This window comes from Megalobrama amblycephala, linkage group LG20, assembly GCF_018812025.1.
Source record: "Megalobrama amblycephala isolate DHTTF-2021 linkage group LG20, ASM1881202v1, whole genome shotgun sequence".
NCBI lineage: Eukaryota > Metazoa > Chordata > Actinopteri > Cypriniformes > Xenocyprididae > Megalobrama > Megalobrama amblycephala.
The window spans coordinates 25,434,359-25,453,641 of NC_063063.1; the positions used below are offsets into that span (position 1 = coordinate 25,434,359).

At 37.9% G+C, this 19,283-nt stretch overlaps 1 protein-coding gene across 1 annotated transcript in view; it reads left to right on the forward strand.

Moving 5' to 3' along the window:
- The window catches only part of LOC125254921 (protoheme IX farnesyltransferase, mitochondrial), a 46,197-nt gene extending 27,823 nt beyond the window's left edge, over nt 1-18,374 (forward strand). The window contains exons 5-7 of the mRNA XM_048169714.1: nt 5,836-5,906; nt 14,256-14,488; nt 17,038-18,374. Of these exons, the coding sequence (XP_048025671.1) occupies nt 5,836-5,906; nt 14,256-14,488; nt 17,038-17,462 (729 nt within the window). The 3' untranslated portion in view covers nt 17,463-18,374. The remainder of the gene's footprint in view (nt 1-5,835; nt 5,907-14,255; nt 14,489-17,037) is intronic.
- The last annotated feature ends 909 nt before the right edge of the window (nt 18,375-19,283 follow it).

Here is a 19,283-nt window from a genome sequence, read left to right on the forward strand (position 1 = left end):
CATGCATTTCTCTCTGTGAGAATATTTAGGCTGAATTTTGTGTGTTTGTTTGCATGTTTATGTAAGTGTGTTTGTCCTCGGATGCACTTCCCTTCAGTAAACACTTGTCACTGTTACAGTAAGTTTCTCATCAGCGTTAGTTAGTACGGTCTCATAGTCCAGGCAGCGTTTGTTTGCTGTGCGTGTCATTTTGTCCTGCCATGCTGCTGCAGTCACAGCGCTTTTCACTGTGAGTGAACCCAGAGCCCTGTCACTGCGAGTACAGTGAACTCTGCAGTATCACTCTTGTGCTGATGTAGCAATTTTATAAATATACTGAGACTCTGTGGTGTTGATAAGAACGGAATGAGGATTAAAGGGTTAGTTCTCCCAAAAATTAAATTTCTGTCATTAATTACTCACCCTCATGTCGTTCCAAACCCACAGGACCTTCGTTCATCTTCGGATAACAAATTAAGATATTTTTGATGAAATCTGAGAGATTTTTTTATTATTTATTTATTTTTTATATCAAATAGAAAGCAACGAAATTACCACATTCAAGGTCCGGAGAAGTAGTAAAGACATGGTTAAAATAGTCAACGTGACTACAGCGGTTCAACCTTAATATTATGAAGCGACAAGAACACTTTTTGTGCGCCAAAACAAAAAAATAACAACTGTATTCAACAATTTTTTCTCTTCTCTGTCAGATTCCTACACAGTTGATGCAGTGAACGCAGTGCAGAACTTCCGTGTTTACGTCCGGCCAATAATGAGCCGGTGTTTGGACATAAACACAGAAGCTCTGCAGCTGTACTGCGTCAACTGCATAGGCTCACGCAGACTATTTTAACAATGTCTTTACTACTTCTCTGGACCTTGAATGTGGTAATCTCGTTGCTTTCTATGGGAGATCAAAAAAAACCCTCGAATTTCATCAAAAATATCTATAATTTGAGTTCCGAAGATTTGGGTTTGGAACAACATGAGAGTACAGAAATGACAGAAATTTCATTTTTAGGTGAACTAACCCCTTAAATGCAATGGTTCCTTTATACACACACGCAATGCAATGGCATCTTGCTGTAACATATCACTTTGCAGTGAAGACTAACTATTTGGTCTATACATCCCTAGTGAAAAGTTTGGACACACCCACAAAAACATACTCTTATATTTTGAATCAAGATACGAGACCACTATAAGGGTTTCTGTGATACTGTCAATACTGTAAATCAGTGGTCACCAATCTTTTTAAGCCCAAGATCCCTGACCTCGACCTTTTTGAAAGACAAGATCTACTTGATAGAAAAAGACAGCCCAGATTGTATTTAGTATTTTTTTTCGTGGTCAATGTAGATTCTGATTTATTTATTTATTTTTACAAGCAAATTGGCCGATTCTGATACTGGTTGCAGATATTTATTATTAATATTATTATAATAAACAAAAATACATAGCCATTTCAAATTAGGGTGAACCACTGCTTTTTATTCACAATCCAAACAAAGATGCTACGAACGTTACATGAGCAGTTGTTTTTTATTTGAATTAGATTTAATTTCAAGATTTAAAGCAAAAACAGAATGGTCTGACTTTATCTTTGTGAAATTATAAATGCTACACACACAAAAAAAAAGCATGAAACAAAAACAGCAGGCTGAATGAGACGCAGATTCACTCTCTGACAGCAGGTGGCGCTTATGGAGCAGCAGTGATACAGTGTTTCCTTGGTTACCGCTGTAAACAAAGCTGAAATGCACTAATAATTAGCTACTTTATTCGGAGGTAAGAGGAAAATAAAATGCCATTGCCATCGAAATCTTCCTGAAGACTGATCTCCTTTTGAATTCATAATCCCTCATCCCCAATTCAATATTTATATTTTCTTCCTATATTTCGAGCATCGTGAACAGTGAGCTGCTCTGCCTGCTACAGAATTTTCTCCTCTTCGCGTCCGTCTTTCAGTGTCTCTGGCCTCTTGTTTACGGCCGTTTACAGACTCAGACATAATGTGGGCTATTTACCTTTATCTGTCTGTCCCAGTAGCTCCAGAAAATAACACAAAAATAAATACAAAAATACAGTACAAAGACTGGAGAAATGTACTGTATTTTTGTACTCATTTCTGTTATTTTCGCGAGCTACTGGAACAGTGATAAAGATCGACCAGTCGATCGCGATCGACGGGTTGGCGACCACTGCTGTAAATGATACTGAAATATTTCTGTACTTGGTTGTCTTATCGCTCAAAAACTTATTAGACTAAAATGACATTTTCAGATTTTAGAAGCAAAATTTGGCAGCCTCTGCCATGGTCAGGCCTCTGATCACATAGTCAGAAAAAATTGTCTGGACTTTGACATTAGTTCCCTGCCCTCTGCCTTCCTCCCTCTTTTATCCCCTTCTTTGCCCTCTCATATGGCCTTCTTGTCCAAAGAATCATTGATTGGTGGTGCTTTCCCTGGCAGTCTATCTGCTCTATACTGACACTGCAAATTCTCACTCACTTTATTTATTTATTTTACTTTTTTAAAAAGTTTTTTACGTTTTATATTTATTTTTTATTAATTTAATTTGCATGTATTTTTTAAATAAAATGTTGCCCAAATATACACTGCCCTTCAAAAGTTTGAGGACACTAGGATTAAAAAAACATAATACTCTTATTCACAAGGGCAAATTAAATTGATCAAAAGTGAAAGTAAAGTTATTTAAAATGTTTCAAAGAAATGCAGTTCTTTTGAACTTTCTATTCATCAAAGAGTCCTAAAAAAAACATGGTTTTCATAAAAATATTAAGCAGCAAAACTCTTTTCAACTTTGATAAGAACTAAGAACTGTTTCTTGAGCACTAAACCAAATATTAGACTGTTCATGTGACACTGAAGAAAAAATTCAGCTTTGCATCACAGGACTAATTTACATTTTATATATTATTATATTTTATATATATTATACATTTTACATTATAGTTTATTCATTTTATTTTACATTGTAATAATATTTCACACTGTTTTTACTGAAACTATAAAAGAGTCTTATATATATATACAGGAACTTAGATATTGAGATGTGACAGCCCATAATCTTATGCACTTCATATTCATTTACACTTGTACTCACTTTCCTTTTTTAAAGGCGTGATCTTCACCAACAGTAAATGTACTGAAGCAGAAGTGGCAGGGGTCTTGGGGTGTTGAACCAGATGATGTACCAGTCTGAGAGGGGAAAAATGTATAAAGATAGACTGAAATAAGACAATTCCAGAGAACATCTTGAACACTCAAAACCCTGGTTGCTTTTTCAGTGTCGCGGAATATGTTTTGTCCGATTGCTTACTCTTATGATTGCTCCAAAGCTAGTGTTCAATCCCAGACCCCATTTATACTGACTATTGGGAGACTTTTAAAGTAAACTTTGTCCTTTTGCAGGGTAACAAGACATTTGAAATCTCACAGGTCTAAAATGTGCAGCCGTAGCCAAGATACACTCCGCAACAATCGTGTTAGCATCCGGCTAATACTTCGGAGACTATCCCAGCACCAGAAATTCGCTCCAGTTCTCTCTGTGGCGACCATCTGACGCACTTCCTGACCCAGGAAATAGAATTAACACCTCGGCCCTAAAACTGCAGGGACCTCGGCTACGGTCACATCTGTGCCCTGCCCCATCCGGCATCTCGAGTGCAATAACACTGACGGCCGAGAGAATAAATTTGAGACTCAGCAGACCCTCCACTCAACTTTATACAACACACTTTGGGCTTCAACTTCCTCTGCACTGTATCAGGCTACTTCATCACTTTGGATGACATTGGTCCGAGTTTGAAAACGCTGCCAAAAATAGCTGAAACAAAATGAAATAACATCAATCTTCCATGACGGCTTTTAGACACGTTTGTCACCGAGTTCGTTTTTTTACCTCCTTGAGATGTTTTATTGACCTGTCTGTTTGTCGTACATTAGTCAAAATATGAGCTTCTTTTGTTTTTTCGTCCTTATCCTTATGTTAAGATGCCTGCTGGGAAGTATCATGTAATTGATGGATGTTATTATTTGTTGCAAATAGCGCTAGCAGGGTTCCTCTTTAAACTCGAGGGGACGCTTAGAAAGGCCAAACAGACACGCACCGTCACAGATAATATGTATTTCCCCCCCGTTGTCCTCCACAGTGGTACGGTCCCGTCCTCTAAGGTATCTAACAAAATATAAATGTATTCTGCGTGAAATGTATTACCTACCACAAGAACATTTTTAAGCGTGGCCTCTTTTCCGATGTCAAATGGACAGTAAATTAAGAGAGGAAAGAGAAATGGATTATCTGTTTATTAGTTATTTTATGGGGGCCATATTTTAGGAGAAATGGATCCTGAAATTCTTCAGTTGAAAAGTAAGCTATCTGTTTTCTTCATTAGGTGTATGTGCTGTCTCTCACAGACTGAATAACCGGTTCCTGGGTTTAAACGCCCCATGTGTTTGTGTTTTAGTCTCACATTGTAGATTCCCCGAGGTGAGTTTTGTGCAGACTCCCCAGCAGAAAGCCATAAAACACAATTTTTTTTTTTTTTTTTTTTTTTTTACCTTAACCGTCCCCGTTGCACCTAAGCAACCTCTGTCGTTCTGTCTCAAACACATGCGTTCATATCGATCCATTTAAAGGTTTGAATTTCATGCGTGAGTTTGGATATCTTGAGCAGATGTTTCAGAGCAATTCTTTCAGAAATGTGTTTGAGGTTTTTCATATGCTACAAAGAGAAAAGTGCAAACAATTATTGGCTGTGCTGATACTACAGCAGTGTGATTGAGAATGTGATTTATTTATTTATTTATTTTTTACAATGCTTCATTTTTTTTTTTTTTTTTTTTTTTACAATACCATTCCATTGCAAAAGTTAGGGGTCAGAAAACTAAAGACTTTTGAAAAACTAAAGACTTTTATTTTGTTACTGTGTTATATTTCAAATAAACACTGTTTTTTTTTTTTTTTTTGTGAATTTTCGTTTCATCAAAGATTCAACAGAAAACGTATCACTGTTTCAACAAAAAATATTAAGTAGCACAACTTTTTTCAGCATTGATAATAAGTAGTAATGTTTCTTGAGCAGCAAATCAGCATTTAGAATGATTTCTGAAGGATCATGTGACTCTAAAGACCGGAGTAATGATGCTGAATATTCAGCTTTGTCATCATAGGAATTTAAAAACAATTAAAACTGGAAACAGTTATTTTAAATTGTAATAATATTTCACAATATTTCCATTTTACTGTGTTTCTAATCGCATAAATGCAGCCTCGGTGAGCAAGAAAGTTCCTTGAAAAATAAAAAAAATAATTCTGAAATTTTGAATGGTAGTGTATACGATGTTTTTCTCTGCCAAAGTTTAAAAAAAGTGTAATACTATCGCTATGTAATATTTGATATCTATATATCTGTATATTGTGTATCTTTAGTGTAATGTGATTGAGAGATTGTGATGTTTTACTCACTTTTTTTCTCTCTGTCTTCTGTATTGGACTGCATTGTTTTGTGTAATTTATATTTGAGGTCATTCTGAACTTGGTTTCAAATAGAAATAATCAAGTGTGTGTGTGTCGTAGTAATGCCCCAGAACCTTTCACCATATCAGAAAAATATTAATGTGAAAAAAAAAAAAATTACTAAAAATATTGTTTCTTCTGTCTAAGGCATGTTAGAATGACTGTTTAATTTAGCCTGGAAAGGATCTGGATTGGAAAAGAGAGCGATATGCACATTTACATTTACGATTGTTCGTATGTGTTAAAGGGACTTTTTGTGCTGTTAGTGTACCTTTTTATATATTAATTTCATCCTTTTTTTCCCCCCAACAGTACTTTGAGGTGCCCTTTGACTCAAACATGAATCGTACCAAAAACAGACCTCTTGTCAGAGGACAGATCAGGTAAGCCCCTTCAACACTTGTATCTCACTCTTGGGCAGTTTTAAAAATTAGTGAGTATCCTACCTAGACTGCATTTTCGTGCTTTGTATGTAGATTCAAACATGCTTGTGTTTTCCAAAAATGTTGTCTAGGTAGGCAGCTTATTCATTTTTAAAACACATCCTAGATATGTGTAAAGAGCCACTGCAGAATAAAGTGGCTTCCTTGCTTTCATTATGTACATCATTTGCTCTCTACATTGTTCTCATAGCCCAGTGTTTGTGTATAGCTGAGCCTGCTGTATCAGAAACTATACGCCATTGTCTAATATCTGTAGCGCTGGCCAGCCGTTTGCGCACCTGTCCTGTGCAACCTGATCCAGGTGTGTGTAGGTGTGCCTCTCTCTGTTCTTCCCGTTTCACTCCACTGCTGACAAAGGATGGTCCGGTATGGTCATCCATCCACCAACAGACTAATCGTGTAGTGAGGTTGACTAATTTATTTTTGTTTTAGCTTTGGGTGCTTTAAAGTGGAGGCATTTACAGTTGCGACTTCTTCATGCTGTTAGACTAGCATGCTAAACTGTTTCAGAGAAGTTGTTTTTTTCTTCATTAGATAGATTGATATTATTAGGCTAAAAGACAATGAACAGAGTGCTGCACTGATGACATTTTTGTAGGCCAATCCGGAGATTAGCATCGCCCTGGTTCCTTTGACAGAAACCCAATAAGATTTTTTTCATTGGCTTTTGGATTATTTTAGAAAATAAGCTCCGTGACTAACAAAAGTTTTTGATTCTTACATGTTTTCTTCATCATGATAATGTTTATATATGAACACACATTTTATGAATTTTGAAGCCTAAATACAATCAACAGAAGTTAAAAAGCTAAACGTAGGCTATAAACGAACTACGCCACGGTTGCATGACTTCGTTACCACCATTAAGTTTCTGACAACTCTTTCAGTCTTTAATTGAAATCATTTTTCCTGAAAGTTTGAGTTAGAATATGTTGCAAGAGTGTGATTATAAACGAGGATGTGAAAGCGGACTAGTGATTAGATGAGTTTACCTGTTTGGCGTAGTAATATTAAATGTCTGGTGACATTTATTAACCTCTGTAGTGCCATTTTGCCACCTTTATAAAGACAAGTCAATCATGATATATTATTATATATTATAAAGTCACAAGAGGGCATCACTGATGTATTTTATGTTGTAGAATAAAACTTGAAAATATCTTGAGCTTGTGTTCACCTCAAATCATTTTTCAGGCATTTAACCAAAAACCTATAAAAAAAAACATATTGACTCATTGAAAATGGAACCAGAAGTGCTAAAATGCTAACTTGTTTCCAGGGTTTTGCATACATGAATATGTCATCCCTGCAGGACTCACTCTATGGGGCATCTTGCAGACTGGACTCGAACCTGCATAGCCCCATAACGCAACATCTGTAATGGCTGCACTATAGCTCTGATTAAAGGGGACCTATAATGCCCCTTTTACAAGATGTAATATAAGTCTCTGGTGTCCCCAGAATGTGTCCGTGAAGTTTCAGCTCAAAATACCCCGCAGATCATTTATTATAGGTTGTCAAATTTTGACCCTATTTGGGTGTGAGCAAAGACATGCCGTTTTTTGTGTGTCCCTTCAAATGCAAATGAGCTGCTGCTCCCGGCCCGGCCTGCTTTCCAGAAGAGGGCGGAGCTTTAACAGCTCCTGCTTCGGTTGCTCAACAACAACAAATTTGGAGAATCTCACGCAGCCAAAATGAGGATTGTCAGTAATGGTGTTCAGCCTTACATTGTTCAAATCTAAGTCGGACACCGATGGAGAGACTCAGGAAGAAGTTACAACTTTTAGAATGCAACTGGATGTTTCTGAATAAATTAGTGGATAAATTTATGTAGTTGTTGTGGAGTTGATTCAACTCATGGACTAGCATGTGCCACCATGTTAATCTTTCGTGCAATTCTAGCATTGAATTGACCCTCGTTTGTGAAGCAGTCTGGCGTAAAATGACAGCATGGTAACAACACTCTACTACAACAACACTTCCTCTTCTCTAAAGCAGCCCAAAATTGCCTCGCCCCCTTTGTTGCGTGTTTCCGGGGCAGGGTTTATGTAAATTTTGAGGTTTGTAATGTCACCAACCCTGGAAGAAGCTTTTTTGTAGTCCCTACCAGCCGTTTGTTGTAGTCCTTAAAAAGCAATTTCTGTAAAAGAAAAATCTCCCTTAGCATTAAACTTTGAGCATTGTAACTACAGATGTTGTTTATGCTCAAACAGCAACATTACACACTAACTGAAGTTAAAAATGTGAAATCATAATCAAGGACCCTTTTAAAATAGTCATTCATGAAGCATTCTATGTCCATCTCAGGCATCTTTACACACGTTTTTGAACAAGATAACACACATTTGACAGCCATTACTTCTTACTAATTGGGTGTGTTAGTGGAATTTAACTGAACGAGACCCCTGCCCTCTCTCACTCCCTCGAGGGTCACTTTCCAACAACAAAAGGGGCAGATCTGTTGACGTGAGGGTATAAGGAATGACTCGAGCAGTCACAGTAATCCAAACAGTCCAAACCAAACACCCCGGCTTATCCCATTGTGGTGTGTGCATCTCAAACACACACTCACAGACGAAGACATCATAAGCGACGCTGCCCAGCTTATGATGCTTTTTATTATCTAAATAATATGTACAAATAAACCACAGTACAATAAGACTAGAAATCATGAAAAAAAGGTTTATTGGCAATTATTATTTATGATAGTGACAGTCTGATTGGTAACAAAGAATGAGTATTCGAGTGGAATAGTGTGTGCACCACTCACAACGCCACGTCTCCAAATTGCTTTTCTTTTTAAAGTGCATATTGCAGGTTAGAGCTTCAGTTATTCAATGTATAGAAAAATAATGTAGAACTAGATTTTCTTTAAAATAAGCTACTGGAGTCATTTTTTGTGAGAGAATTTTACTTGCGCATCTGAAAAATGCCAAATCGGAAGTGACGTAATGGGAGGGAGTGCTGTCAATATAAACAATAGGAAAACAATGGATCGCAATGACAGTTCAGATGCTGAGGAAATTGTAAATGTTTGTTCATACTCGTATGATGGACCACAGCCATAATTAGCCTGCTATGCGGCTAAGAGAGCAGGGACAGGCCAGGATTAGATAGGATAATGGCAGGGGAGACCAATTGAGTTGTGGTATGAGGAGAACCAGTGGAGAACTGGGCAGGAGACCGGTGTTAGCTTATAGATACATACACGTTAGCTAATGATATGTAACACTAAGCTCAGATCACAATATTGTACAGATTATCATCATGTATCCGGAAATAGCAAAGCTAGTATTGGTCATCTAGGAGTATTGATTACTAATAACACAAACTAATAAACTTTGATCAGGCAGAGCCTGTCACACTCGTTAGCCTAATACCCGTCCACACTAAAGTTACGTGATATAGCGGTTTCTCATTATGACTGATTTTGGTAGTTAGCAAAAAAAAACAACCTTACAGTGCATAGTTCACGTTTTCGTCGAGTTGCATCTCCGTGACCATCATGTCTCCAGCCGGTGGCCGAACAGACAGTAATGTTACTGTGTGTGTTTCATGTTATCCTTTATTATTAATTATGTGTTATGAGTTTATTCCGTGCCGATCACTGATAGTGTGAGGATTCATATGATGTCGTGAGTATGTAGTTGAGTGAACTTGAATGTACAGTACAGTCCAAAAGTTTGGAACCACCAAGATTTTTTATGTTTTTAAAAGAAGTTTCGTCTGCTCACCAAGGCTACATTTATTTAATTAAAAATACAGTAAAAAAACAGTAATATTGTGAAATATTATTACAATTTAAAATAACTGTGTACTATTTAAATATATTTGACAAAGTAATTTATTCCTGTGATGCAAAGCTGAATTTTCAGCATCATTACTCCAGTCTTCAGTGTCACATGATCCTTCAGAAATCATTCTAATATGCTGATTTGCTGCTCAATAAACATTTATGATTATTTTCAATGTTGAAAACAGTTGTGTACTTTTTTTTTTCAGGATTCCTTGATGAATAGAAAGTTCAAAAGAACAGCATTTATCTGAAATACAAAGCTTCTGTAGCATTATACACTACCGTTCAAAAGTTTGGGTTCACTAAGAATTTTTATTTTTATTATTTTGAAAAGAAATTAAAGAAATGAATACTTTTATTCAGCAAGGATGCATTAAATCAATCAAAAGTGGCAGTAAAGACATTTATAATGTTACAAAAGATTAGATTTCAGATAAACACTGTTCTTTTGAACTTTCTATTCATCAAATAATCCTGAAAAAAAATATTGTACACAAATATTTTGTACAATTGTACACATTAAATGTTTCTTGAGCAGCAGATCAGCATATTAGAATGATTTCTGAAGGATCATGTGACACTGAAGACTGGAGTAATGATGCTGAAAATTCAGCTTTGCCAACACAGGAATAAATTATTTTGTGAAATATATTCAAATAGAAAACAGTTATTTTAAATTGTAATAATATTTCACAATATTACTGTTTTTACTGTATTTTTAATTAAATAAATGTAGCCTTGGTGAGCAGACGAAACTTCTTTTAAAAACATTAAAAATCTTAGTGGTGAATGAAATTGGAGATGATGAATGAAATTGGAGTTACATTACCAGCACATAATTCAAAACTGTTTTGTGTGAGTGTGAGACAGTATGCCTTTGTGAACATAATTTGCATTCATCAGTGTTGAAATTGATTCACGTAAAAACGGTGAAGAAGCATCGCGTGTGTAAGTTTATTCATTTAATATCATCATTTACAGAAGTATTACATTGTTGAACTCATCATATTGCTGGGATGATAATCCTCCGGTCTAAAATGTTTGTCGAAGCAGATGCAGAAGTGAAGTCCCGTCTCTTCACCTGCACAAAACACACCCCGGCACGGAAGATGGCACCGTCCTTTTTCTTGTTAGTAAACCTTTGGACTCGATGTCCTAACAGGCTGGAGTTTGTGCAACCTCCACAAACACAATAACTTACCATGACGATGATAAATTGATATACAAAAACTACCGAAAACACGACCGCTGTTAGTGAATACCAACCTACTCTGCACTCTGTGTCAACACAGAGCTCGGCGAACAACTCCCCCTCGTGACGTAAAATGACGCGACGCTGAAAAAAAAGTGTTTTTTACAGAGACCGTCACTTTATCTATGAAATTTGTGCCCTTATGTCCTGCAAAACATTTTTAAATCCTGCAGTACCTTTTCATATGGTATTTTCGTACAAGGTTATATATTCATCTCAATTTTTTTTTTTTTTTAACCTGCAATATGCCCTTTAAGCTGCTCTTGTGTGATCTATGTTTGCAAGCTATTGTTATGTCATGCATTATCTTATTTTGGAAAACGTATAGCTGTGCAATTGACTCCCTTTCAAACACAACATTCCTCAGCTTAAATCCAGGCTCGTTTTCTAAAACCGTTTTGGAGCAGAAGATAAAGAGGTGAGCAGATAAATGGTGCTCTATTTCAAACTTCTGGAAACATCCCCCCAGTGCTGCTTAATTGCTGTGCGATTTAACCTCGCAGTAGCACAGCACTAATTCAGCTGCGCTGTAGGAGGTCTATGCAGGTGGATTAAAGAGCAGCATTTATATGAAAGCAGATGAATGTGATTTGACATGCATCAAATGCACAATTTTTCTGTTACTCCAACAATGAAATTGCTTTCCTGAATGTTTACCATATGTCACAAATTCAGACTGACTGTCAGTGACAGGAGGAATTTATCTTTTGTTCATCGTAACTACTTATCTTCACCTGACAGCCTTGTAGACACTCTAGACCCGAACACAAATGCACAGCATGCCAATAGTAGAGTGACCTACCAAAACGTGTCATTACACGCATTAGACGTGTCCTAGTGCAACCTGTTTATGCCCACACATCCACTCGTACGTCTCTCAGTATGTTATTACGCGGACTTGAGATGACACTGTCCTCTTTGATGTTTGCGTGCGTGTGACTGTCACATACTTATGATGTAAGCCTGAAGGCAGAGATGTGCATGAGAGAAAGAAAAGCAGAATCTCACAGCTGTGATTCTCAAGATCGCTGTGTGGAGTTTTTGTATGTTATTTTTTTAATTATTTATCAGAAGGCTTTTTTCCATCTGTATTTATATATCTGTATATTTATAGATCTTGAGAATGACATTCTGTTGAAAACCGTTATGTACAATTTTTTTTTTTTTTTCAGGATTATTTGTTGAATAGAAAGTTCAAAAGAACACAACTGTTTTCAACATTGATGATAATGTTTCTTAAGCAGCAAATCAGCATATTAGAATGATTTCTGAAGGATCATGTGACACTGAAGGCTGGAGTAATGATGCTGAAAATTCAGCTTTGCCATCACAGGAATAAATTGCATTTTAAAACAGAAAACAGTTATTTTAAATTGTAAACATATTTCACAATGTTACTGTTTTGCTGTATTTTGGATGAAATAAAAGAAGCCTTGGTGAGCAGGAGAGACTTCTTTTAAAAACATTAAAAAATCTTACCGACACACAAGTTCACTCAAAATGTCAGTTCTGAAAATCATTTTACTCACCCTCATGACGTGTGTGACTTTTTTTTATTCCTTTTGACAAGCAGTTATGCTAAATGCTTGCACTATTTCCACAAAATGAAAATGGAAAGTGATTCACACTGTGAAGCAACAAAAACAAAAAATGAAACAGATGTGCTATATTCCAAGTTTTCTGAAGCCATACAATAGCTTGCTTGATGAACGGACCATAATTAACTTCAAATTTTCCCCTCTGTCATAGCATGTTTGTCAGTAATGATTCAGGCACACTTTTATGGAACTTTAATGGTGTGTTTTGCGGAAAGCAGTACCCATTTTTACTGAAATGCTTGTTGCACATAATAAAGGAAATGATACAGTTGGGAACGGCATGAGGGCGAATAAATAACCACAGTTTGTGTTTGAGTAATCATCTCTAGACTCAAGTGACTGTTTTTTTTTCTTTCTACGGAGAGTTATTGTTGTCACGATTTAGGCCTTGTCTGGGATTCTTTTTGCATTCTTCTTGGGAAAACCTGCCATATGAGACCAAGACGTCACATACATTGAATTATCAAAGGCCTGACGGCTATATAAATAACTCATGTACTTGTTTTAAGTGGCCCATCACATGAATAAAGCCTTTGTAACACTAGATAAATTCAATAATGAACAAACTTGAAATATCTAGTTTATTATGGTGCATTAGAATAGCACTTTTTATTCATGTAGGAAATGCCAGTGGCTTTTCTCCTAACGTTAGTCAGCCTTATCCCTCAAACAACCGATCTCACCCGTTAACTTATGGTACTCATATAGATTTTAAAACCCTTCCACCACATAAAACAGCCATAACAATGATAATAACATTAAAATGGAATCTCCTGCTGTTGGGCGGAAAATTTGCCCTCTTTTCCTCTCTGCTTTGGTCTTTGTCTCAATATTCCTCTAATTTATGGAGCAGTTAGCTGTGAATTTGAACCAGACGCCTCTGCAGGATTGGAAATGACTGCTTTTAATAAACCTTAGAGGAAGTGGTTGTCCAATGGGGCACAGAGAATAGCGTCTGTGGCCAGGAGAGGTTTAATCTGTAGCAGAGACCCACAAGCCTTTGTTTTGATGTGACTCATAGAACCACACTAAAGTTTATCTCACAAACTGATGTTATATATGCACTTTATTCCTGTTCTGTGCCAGTGCTTGCAGGTTTATTTTAAAGGGTCATACATAAGGAATCAAATCATTCCTTGATCTTTTGAAATAAATTTAAGGGTACTATGAAAACAAATTCTATTATAACTTACTGACATCAGATAATATTAAAGGATTAGTTCACTTCAGAATGAAAATTTCCTGATAACTTACTAACCCCCATTTCCTCAAAAACCTGAAGAAGGAAAGACATAAATATCTTGGATGACATGGTAAATTATCAGGAATTTTTCATGAAGTAATCCTTTAACACAGGACTTCCTATTTTTACAGTCAACATGTTTTGCTGTTCACAAGCCATTTTACTTTGTAATCTGGCTCAAATTATGTATCTTACTGGTTGAATGTCCTGTTTCACTTCAGATCAAACAATGCCTATTGTTTTAGTTTTGAAAAATAAATTATGACTGTATTGCACACACAAACTTTCATTAAAAGTATAAGTGGACCTCAGGGAAAATGAAAGCATGATCTCTTTAATCCCTACATAGGAATTGTATTTTGGTTGTTCTGAATTTGTCCTCCATCTCTGTTTCTTTCAGCCCTCTGCATGCTGTGTCATTCGCCCTGGCGTGTGGGATCCCAGGTGTGACACTGTTGACCCTGGGCGTAAATCCCCTGACGGGCTTCCTGGGCGCCCTGAACATCTTCCTGTACACGTGCTGCTACACTCCTCTGAAACGCCTCAGCATCACCAACACCTGGGTGGGTGCTGTGGTGGGCGCCATCCCACCTGTAATGGGCTGGACAGCAGCCACCGGCTCTCTTGATCTAGGTACAAAGTCCTCTTACACACATACAGTAGTGACTACAATTCCTGCTGGAATGACTTGGATTAAGCAAATATACTTCTGTTTAAATAGTCTTAGGGGAGACTATTTAAACGGAATAAATAGTACCCCCTAAGACTATTTAAATGGAATAGGTTTGGTTTCACACTCAATTTGATTCTATTGAACCCTGGTTCAGTTGTGTGCACAAATGTGCACGGCACATGATAAAAACTAGGATGCGGGTCAATATACTGTTTTATATTCATTTGGAGAGAGAGCGGTTAATCAGGTGCACCATCATGTGGTCGGATCATTTTCTTCTCTTAACTGTTATCATTACTGTATTGTCAACATGTCTAATTGTTTGCTAACATTTTTATTGAAAAAAGTGATTTATCGATTTAAAAATAATAAAATCTTGGCAAAAAGTTAAATTCAAATGATTAAAAAAATTTTTTTTTTGGCTGAACTATTCATTTAAGCTTAACATTCACTGATTCTCATAGACCTTTTTTTGACCTTTTTAGACCTCTAGAGCTGTAGAGTTTTCTTCATAGCACCAGATATGGCACTCTGGGCATGGACGATATTGTGAGTGTTATTGTATACCCTATCATTTGAGATCTTCTCTATTGCCACATGTTAGTGTTTCAACAGGAACTTATTATCAGGCTCACATTGAGATGTGTCCTTGGTCTTAAATGCTTTTCTTGTGATAGTTTCAGTGCTAATACAGTTCAGGGTTGTGTAGCCATTCCAGAGTAGTGAAACTTCATGTTCCAGATGGCACTTCTGACTTTTACTGACTTCTCTCCCAGACCCGAGTTCCCTGTCCACTTAAGAGTGTTGTAGTTACATATACATCCAGCATCCTGTGTTTTTTTTCCCCCCAAATACGTCTAGCGCTTGGATCAAGTGTTTGTGGAAGACAGCAGGGGGTCTTTGGCCTGTTTTGCAAACTATTAAAACTATGCTGTTGTGGCAACCGTGAGATCTGTTTTCTCAGGAGCGAACGTCTGAAGTGTTTGTATGCATAGTTTTGAGAACTCTGTGCGTCTCTTGTAGTACCATTTCAGTGCCCTTTTCAAGCCTGTGTATATTAGAATGTACAAACTTAAATATTGTCCTGACCCCATCTAGGGTGAAGCTGCAACATGAATTGGAATGAAACAACTATGACTTCTTTCAATATTTTATTTGTTTAATATTTTGGTTTATTTATTAGAACTGTCTCTCTGAGAAATTATCTTCAATATATTTTATATATTTAGTGGTAGTGTTAAAGAGGGACTAGTTGACCTCATTGATCAACTGGAGAACTTGTCGACCATCTTGACTGTATTAGGGCCCTATGAAATCCATTTTATTTTGCCCAAATTATGTATTTTTCATTTTAATTTTTCTGGATTATGTTTTAATAGTTTAAATTTTAATAATCAAATAAAAAAGGATGTCTGATCAATTGAATTCAAGAAACATCACCAATTCAATAATTGATTAAAATTTTAACAATAATAAAGTCCTATAAATGTGGATCTTGTGTGATATTCCTCAAAACATGTTTTAATAAACTGTATTATTATTAGTTTGGAGAAGTATATTCTACTGTACAAAAGTATTTTCTGGCATAATTTCATAAGGATCAGACTTTTATTTTGGCAGGTTGTAGTGAAGACCTTTGATTTTCTGTGGGTCTCATTTTAATAATGATTAATTGTGCAGCCCTGCTTTTGATTTATTCATCCACATTTTGTCCAATTCTGTGACATTCTGAGTTATACAATAAATGTAATTTTTATGACCGGATTTTGTGATTCTGTCCCCATTTTTTGCATCATGGAAATAGGGCCCTACTGTGTGAATAGTCTTTAACTTTTTTATACTCAAAGTTATAGCGTGAATAGCTGCATGTTTATTTATTGTAATTTATGCAGCGTTAGTGGTGCCAAACTGAATTGGAAAAGGTATTTTAACATTGTCAAAATTACGTTAAGTACAAAACTACCCCTCAACCACACACCAATCTCATATTTGGAGTCTCTGGTGTCATTCCCGTTTACTCAAATCAATTTATCAGGTTTTCTTGACCAGTTCCTTCCTTAAAATCCCCAGGTTCGAGAGCGTTCAAAAACACACAGAGCTTAAAAAGATGACCCAAGTGTTTGAGGTCTCTGTCATGCTGCCCTGTGCTGTGTTTCCCAGAGGATTTAGCTACAAGTGTGTTTTCTAAGATCACACACACAAAGGCAGCCCTACGTGTCATGCTCCACTGCCTCTGCACGGGCCGCTGTTTGTGCGGTGTCACCTTTCCACTCTGCCAGGTTCTGAATGCAGGTGGTGTTTGTTTCCTCCATAGTAGGATGTGAAGGAACTCAGAAGTCTTTTCAGTGATAGAACGGAGTGTTCTGTCGTTCTTTGACTTGTGTAGTCTCTCCCCGCACTCTCATTTCCTGCTTTCACACATGCACTTCCTCCACCAATGGTGTTTTAAATTATCGGGATGATCTTGTTTGTTTATTCACTACTTCTCTTCCTCTCTCTGTCTCTCCAGGAGCACTCTTACTGGGAGGTTTCCTGTTCTCTTGGCAGTTTCCTCATTTTAATGCGTTGAGCTGGAACCTGAGAGAGGACTACTCGCGTGGCGGGTACCGAATGATGTCCGTCACCCATCCCGGCCTTTGTAAACGCGTGGCCCTCCGCCACAGCGTAGGCCTGATTGGCCTCTCGGCCTTAGGCCCCGTGCTGGACGTCACCACATGGACGTTCCCTTTAGTCTCCCTGCCGATTAACCTTTACATCAGCTTCCTGGCCTTCAGGTTCTATCGCCATGGCGACAGGCAGAACGCCCGCAAGCTGTTTTTCTGTAGTCTTTGGCACCTGCCCATGCTGCTGCTGCTGGCCCTCACCTGCAAGAAGAGCCGCGTGTCGCAGGACGAGGCAGCTGTAGCTCCCAGCACGCCGTCTCTGCCTCTGTAGAGCAAACGCAATCCTCTGCCATATTCATACTGACTAGAAAATTGCTGTCAGCCCCAAAATTAATTATCTTGGTGCTAAAAAGACACCAAAAGTTGTGAATCTTGGAGAGGGAAGTCACAGCCTCTTTCCATTGTTATAAAAGTTTCCTTCAGGGAAAAATAACATTGATGTATGTGTAAATGCGCAGCAGTGATTTAAAAATCCCTGAAGTCACTCAGGTAGCTTGGACGCAAATCAATGTTATGTGTGTGTAAATACGTATATTTATTTGACGCAGCCCCCCTGTTGTCTGTACACTCGTAGACTGTAAATTTCTGTAGACTGATTTGTGTCTATGTGCAAAATGGATAAGGGAAATTAAAGAACCACAAATACATTTTGCCAAGAATTTGCAATTAACGTCGCCATTACTGTGGATATTTTGGGTCGATGCGGATAATGGAGAACGGTTTGTTTTAATGCACCTAGCAAATCATTTCCAAGTTTTGCCTCATCTAATTACTTGCTAAATGACTTGCTAAAAAACCACTGAGTCCTTGCTAGCCCAGAAGTCTTTATTCTACATAAAACTGTTCATCTGATTTTAGACGTTGAAAGGCTGATCGTTTTAGAGAGCTCTTGGGTATCAGCTCCATCAAAGATCCTTTATTATTTCAGAACTAGTCAAATAAACTGTCAACTCAGTTGAGCTCCCCAGAACTGAATTACTGTTGATTCATTACTGAATGTAACAGTGCAGAATATCTTTGACTGCAACCTTGCATTGTTTGTTACTACTGTACATTTGCTTGCTCAAAACGGCTACATTCAGCGCCTTCACATTTTAGCCACATCTGATCTCACTGTACCAATGACTTGTGTAAGACACAAAAAGAAATGAAAGTTCTTATTAATAAAATGTGCTGTGATCAAGCTTGTGTGTTTGAGTTTTGATTTGAAATCATTGAAATGCAATATACAGTAATGTCACTATGCTGCCAGTAGAAGCACTTTTACATTTACTTTCTCCCTTTTTATATATATATAAATATAAATATAATCAAGGTTTCCCAGCAGAACATTGCCTAAAGCATCACACTGCCTCTGCCAGCTTGCCCTCTTCCCATAGTGCATCCTGGTGCCATGTGTTCCCCAGGTAAGCGACGCATACACACCCGGCCATCCACGTGATGTAAAAGTAAACATGATTCATCAGACCAGGCCACCTTCTTCCATTGCTCCGTGGTCCAGTTCTGATGCTCACGTGCCCACTGTTGGCACTTTCGTCGGTGGACGGGTCAGCACGGGCACCCTGACTGGTCTGCGGCTATGCAGCCCCATACACAACAAACTGAGATGCACTGTGTATTCTGACACCTTTCTATCAGAACCAGCATTAACTTCTTGAGCAATTTGAGCTACCATTGCCCAGCCTTTGCTCCCCAAGTGCATCAATAGCCGCTTTTCCACTGTTGGGCCAGTGCGTGCCAGGGCTAACAGTGCGCCGGGCTGGGCCTATGGCCACAGACCTTAGGCACCGAGGCCAAAATCAAGTTGCGTTTCCACTGTCGGTCCGCTAGCTCCGCAGCGCTGATCTAAAAACCGCCCTTAAACACACCACCCTTGATCAAACGTCACACACAACCCAACCCATTTCAGCGTGTATAGACCATCACCTGACTACGATTAGCTCCGCCTTTCATCTCGACCGCGCTTCAAGCCCCAGCTGGCCCGCTTTGGACCAAGGTTTTCGGCGGGCCGAAAAACCTGTGCCTTTGGCACCGAGGAAGAGGCACGATCAAGCCCCGGAAGTGACAGTGGAAACGCAACTGGCCCTGGCAC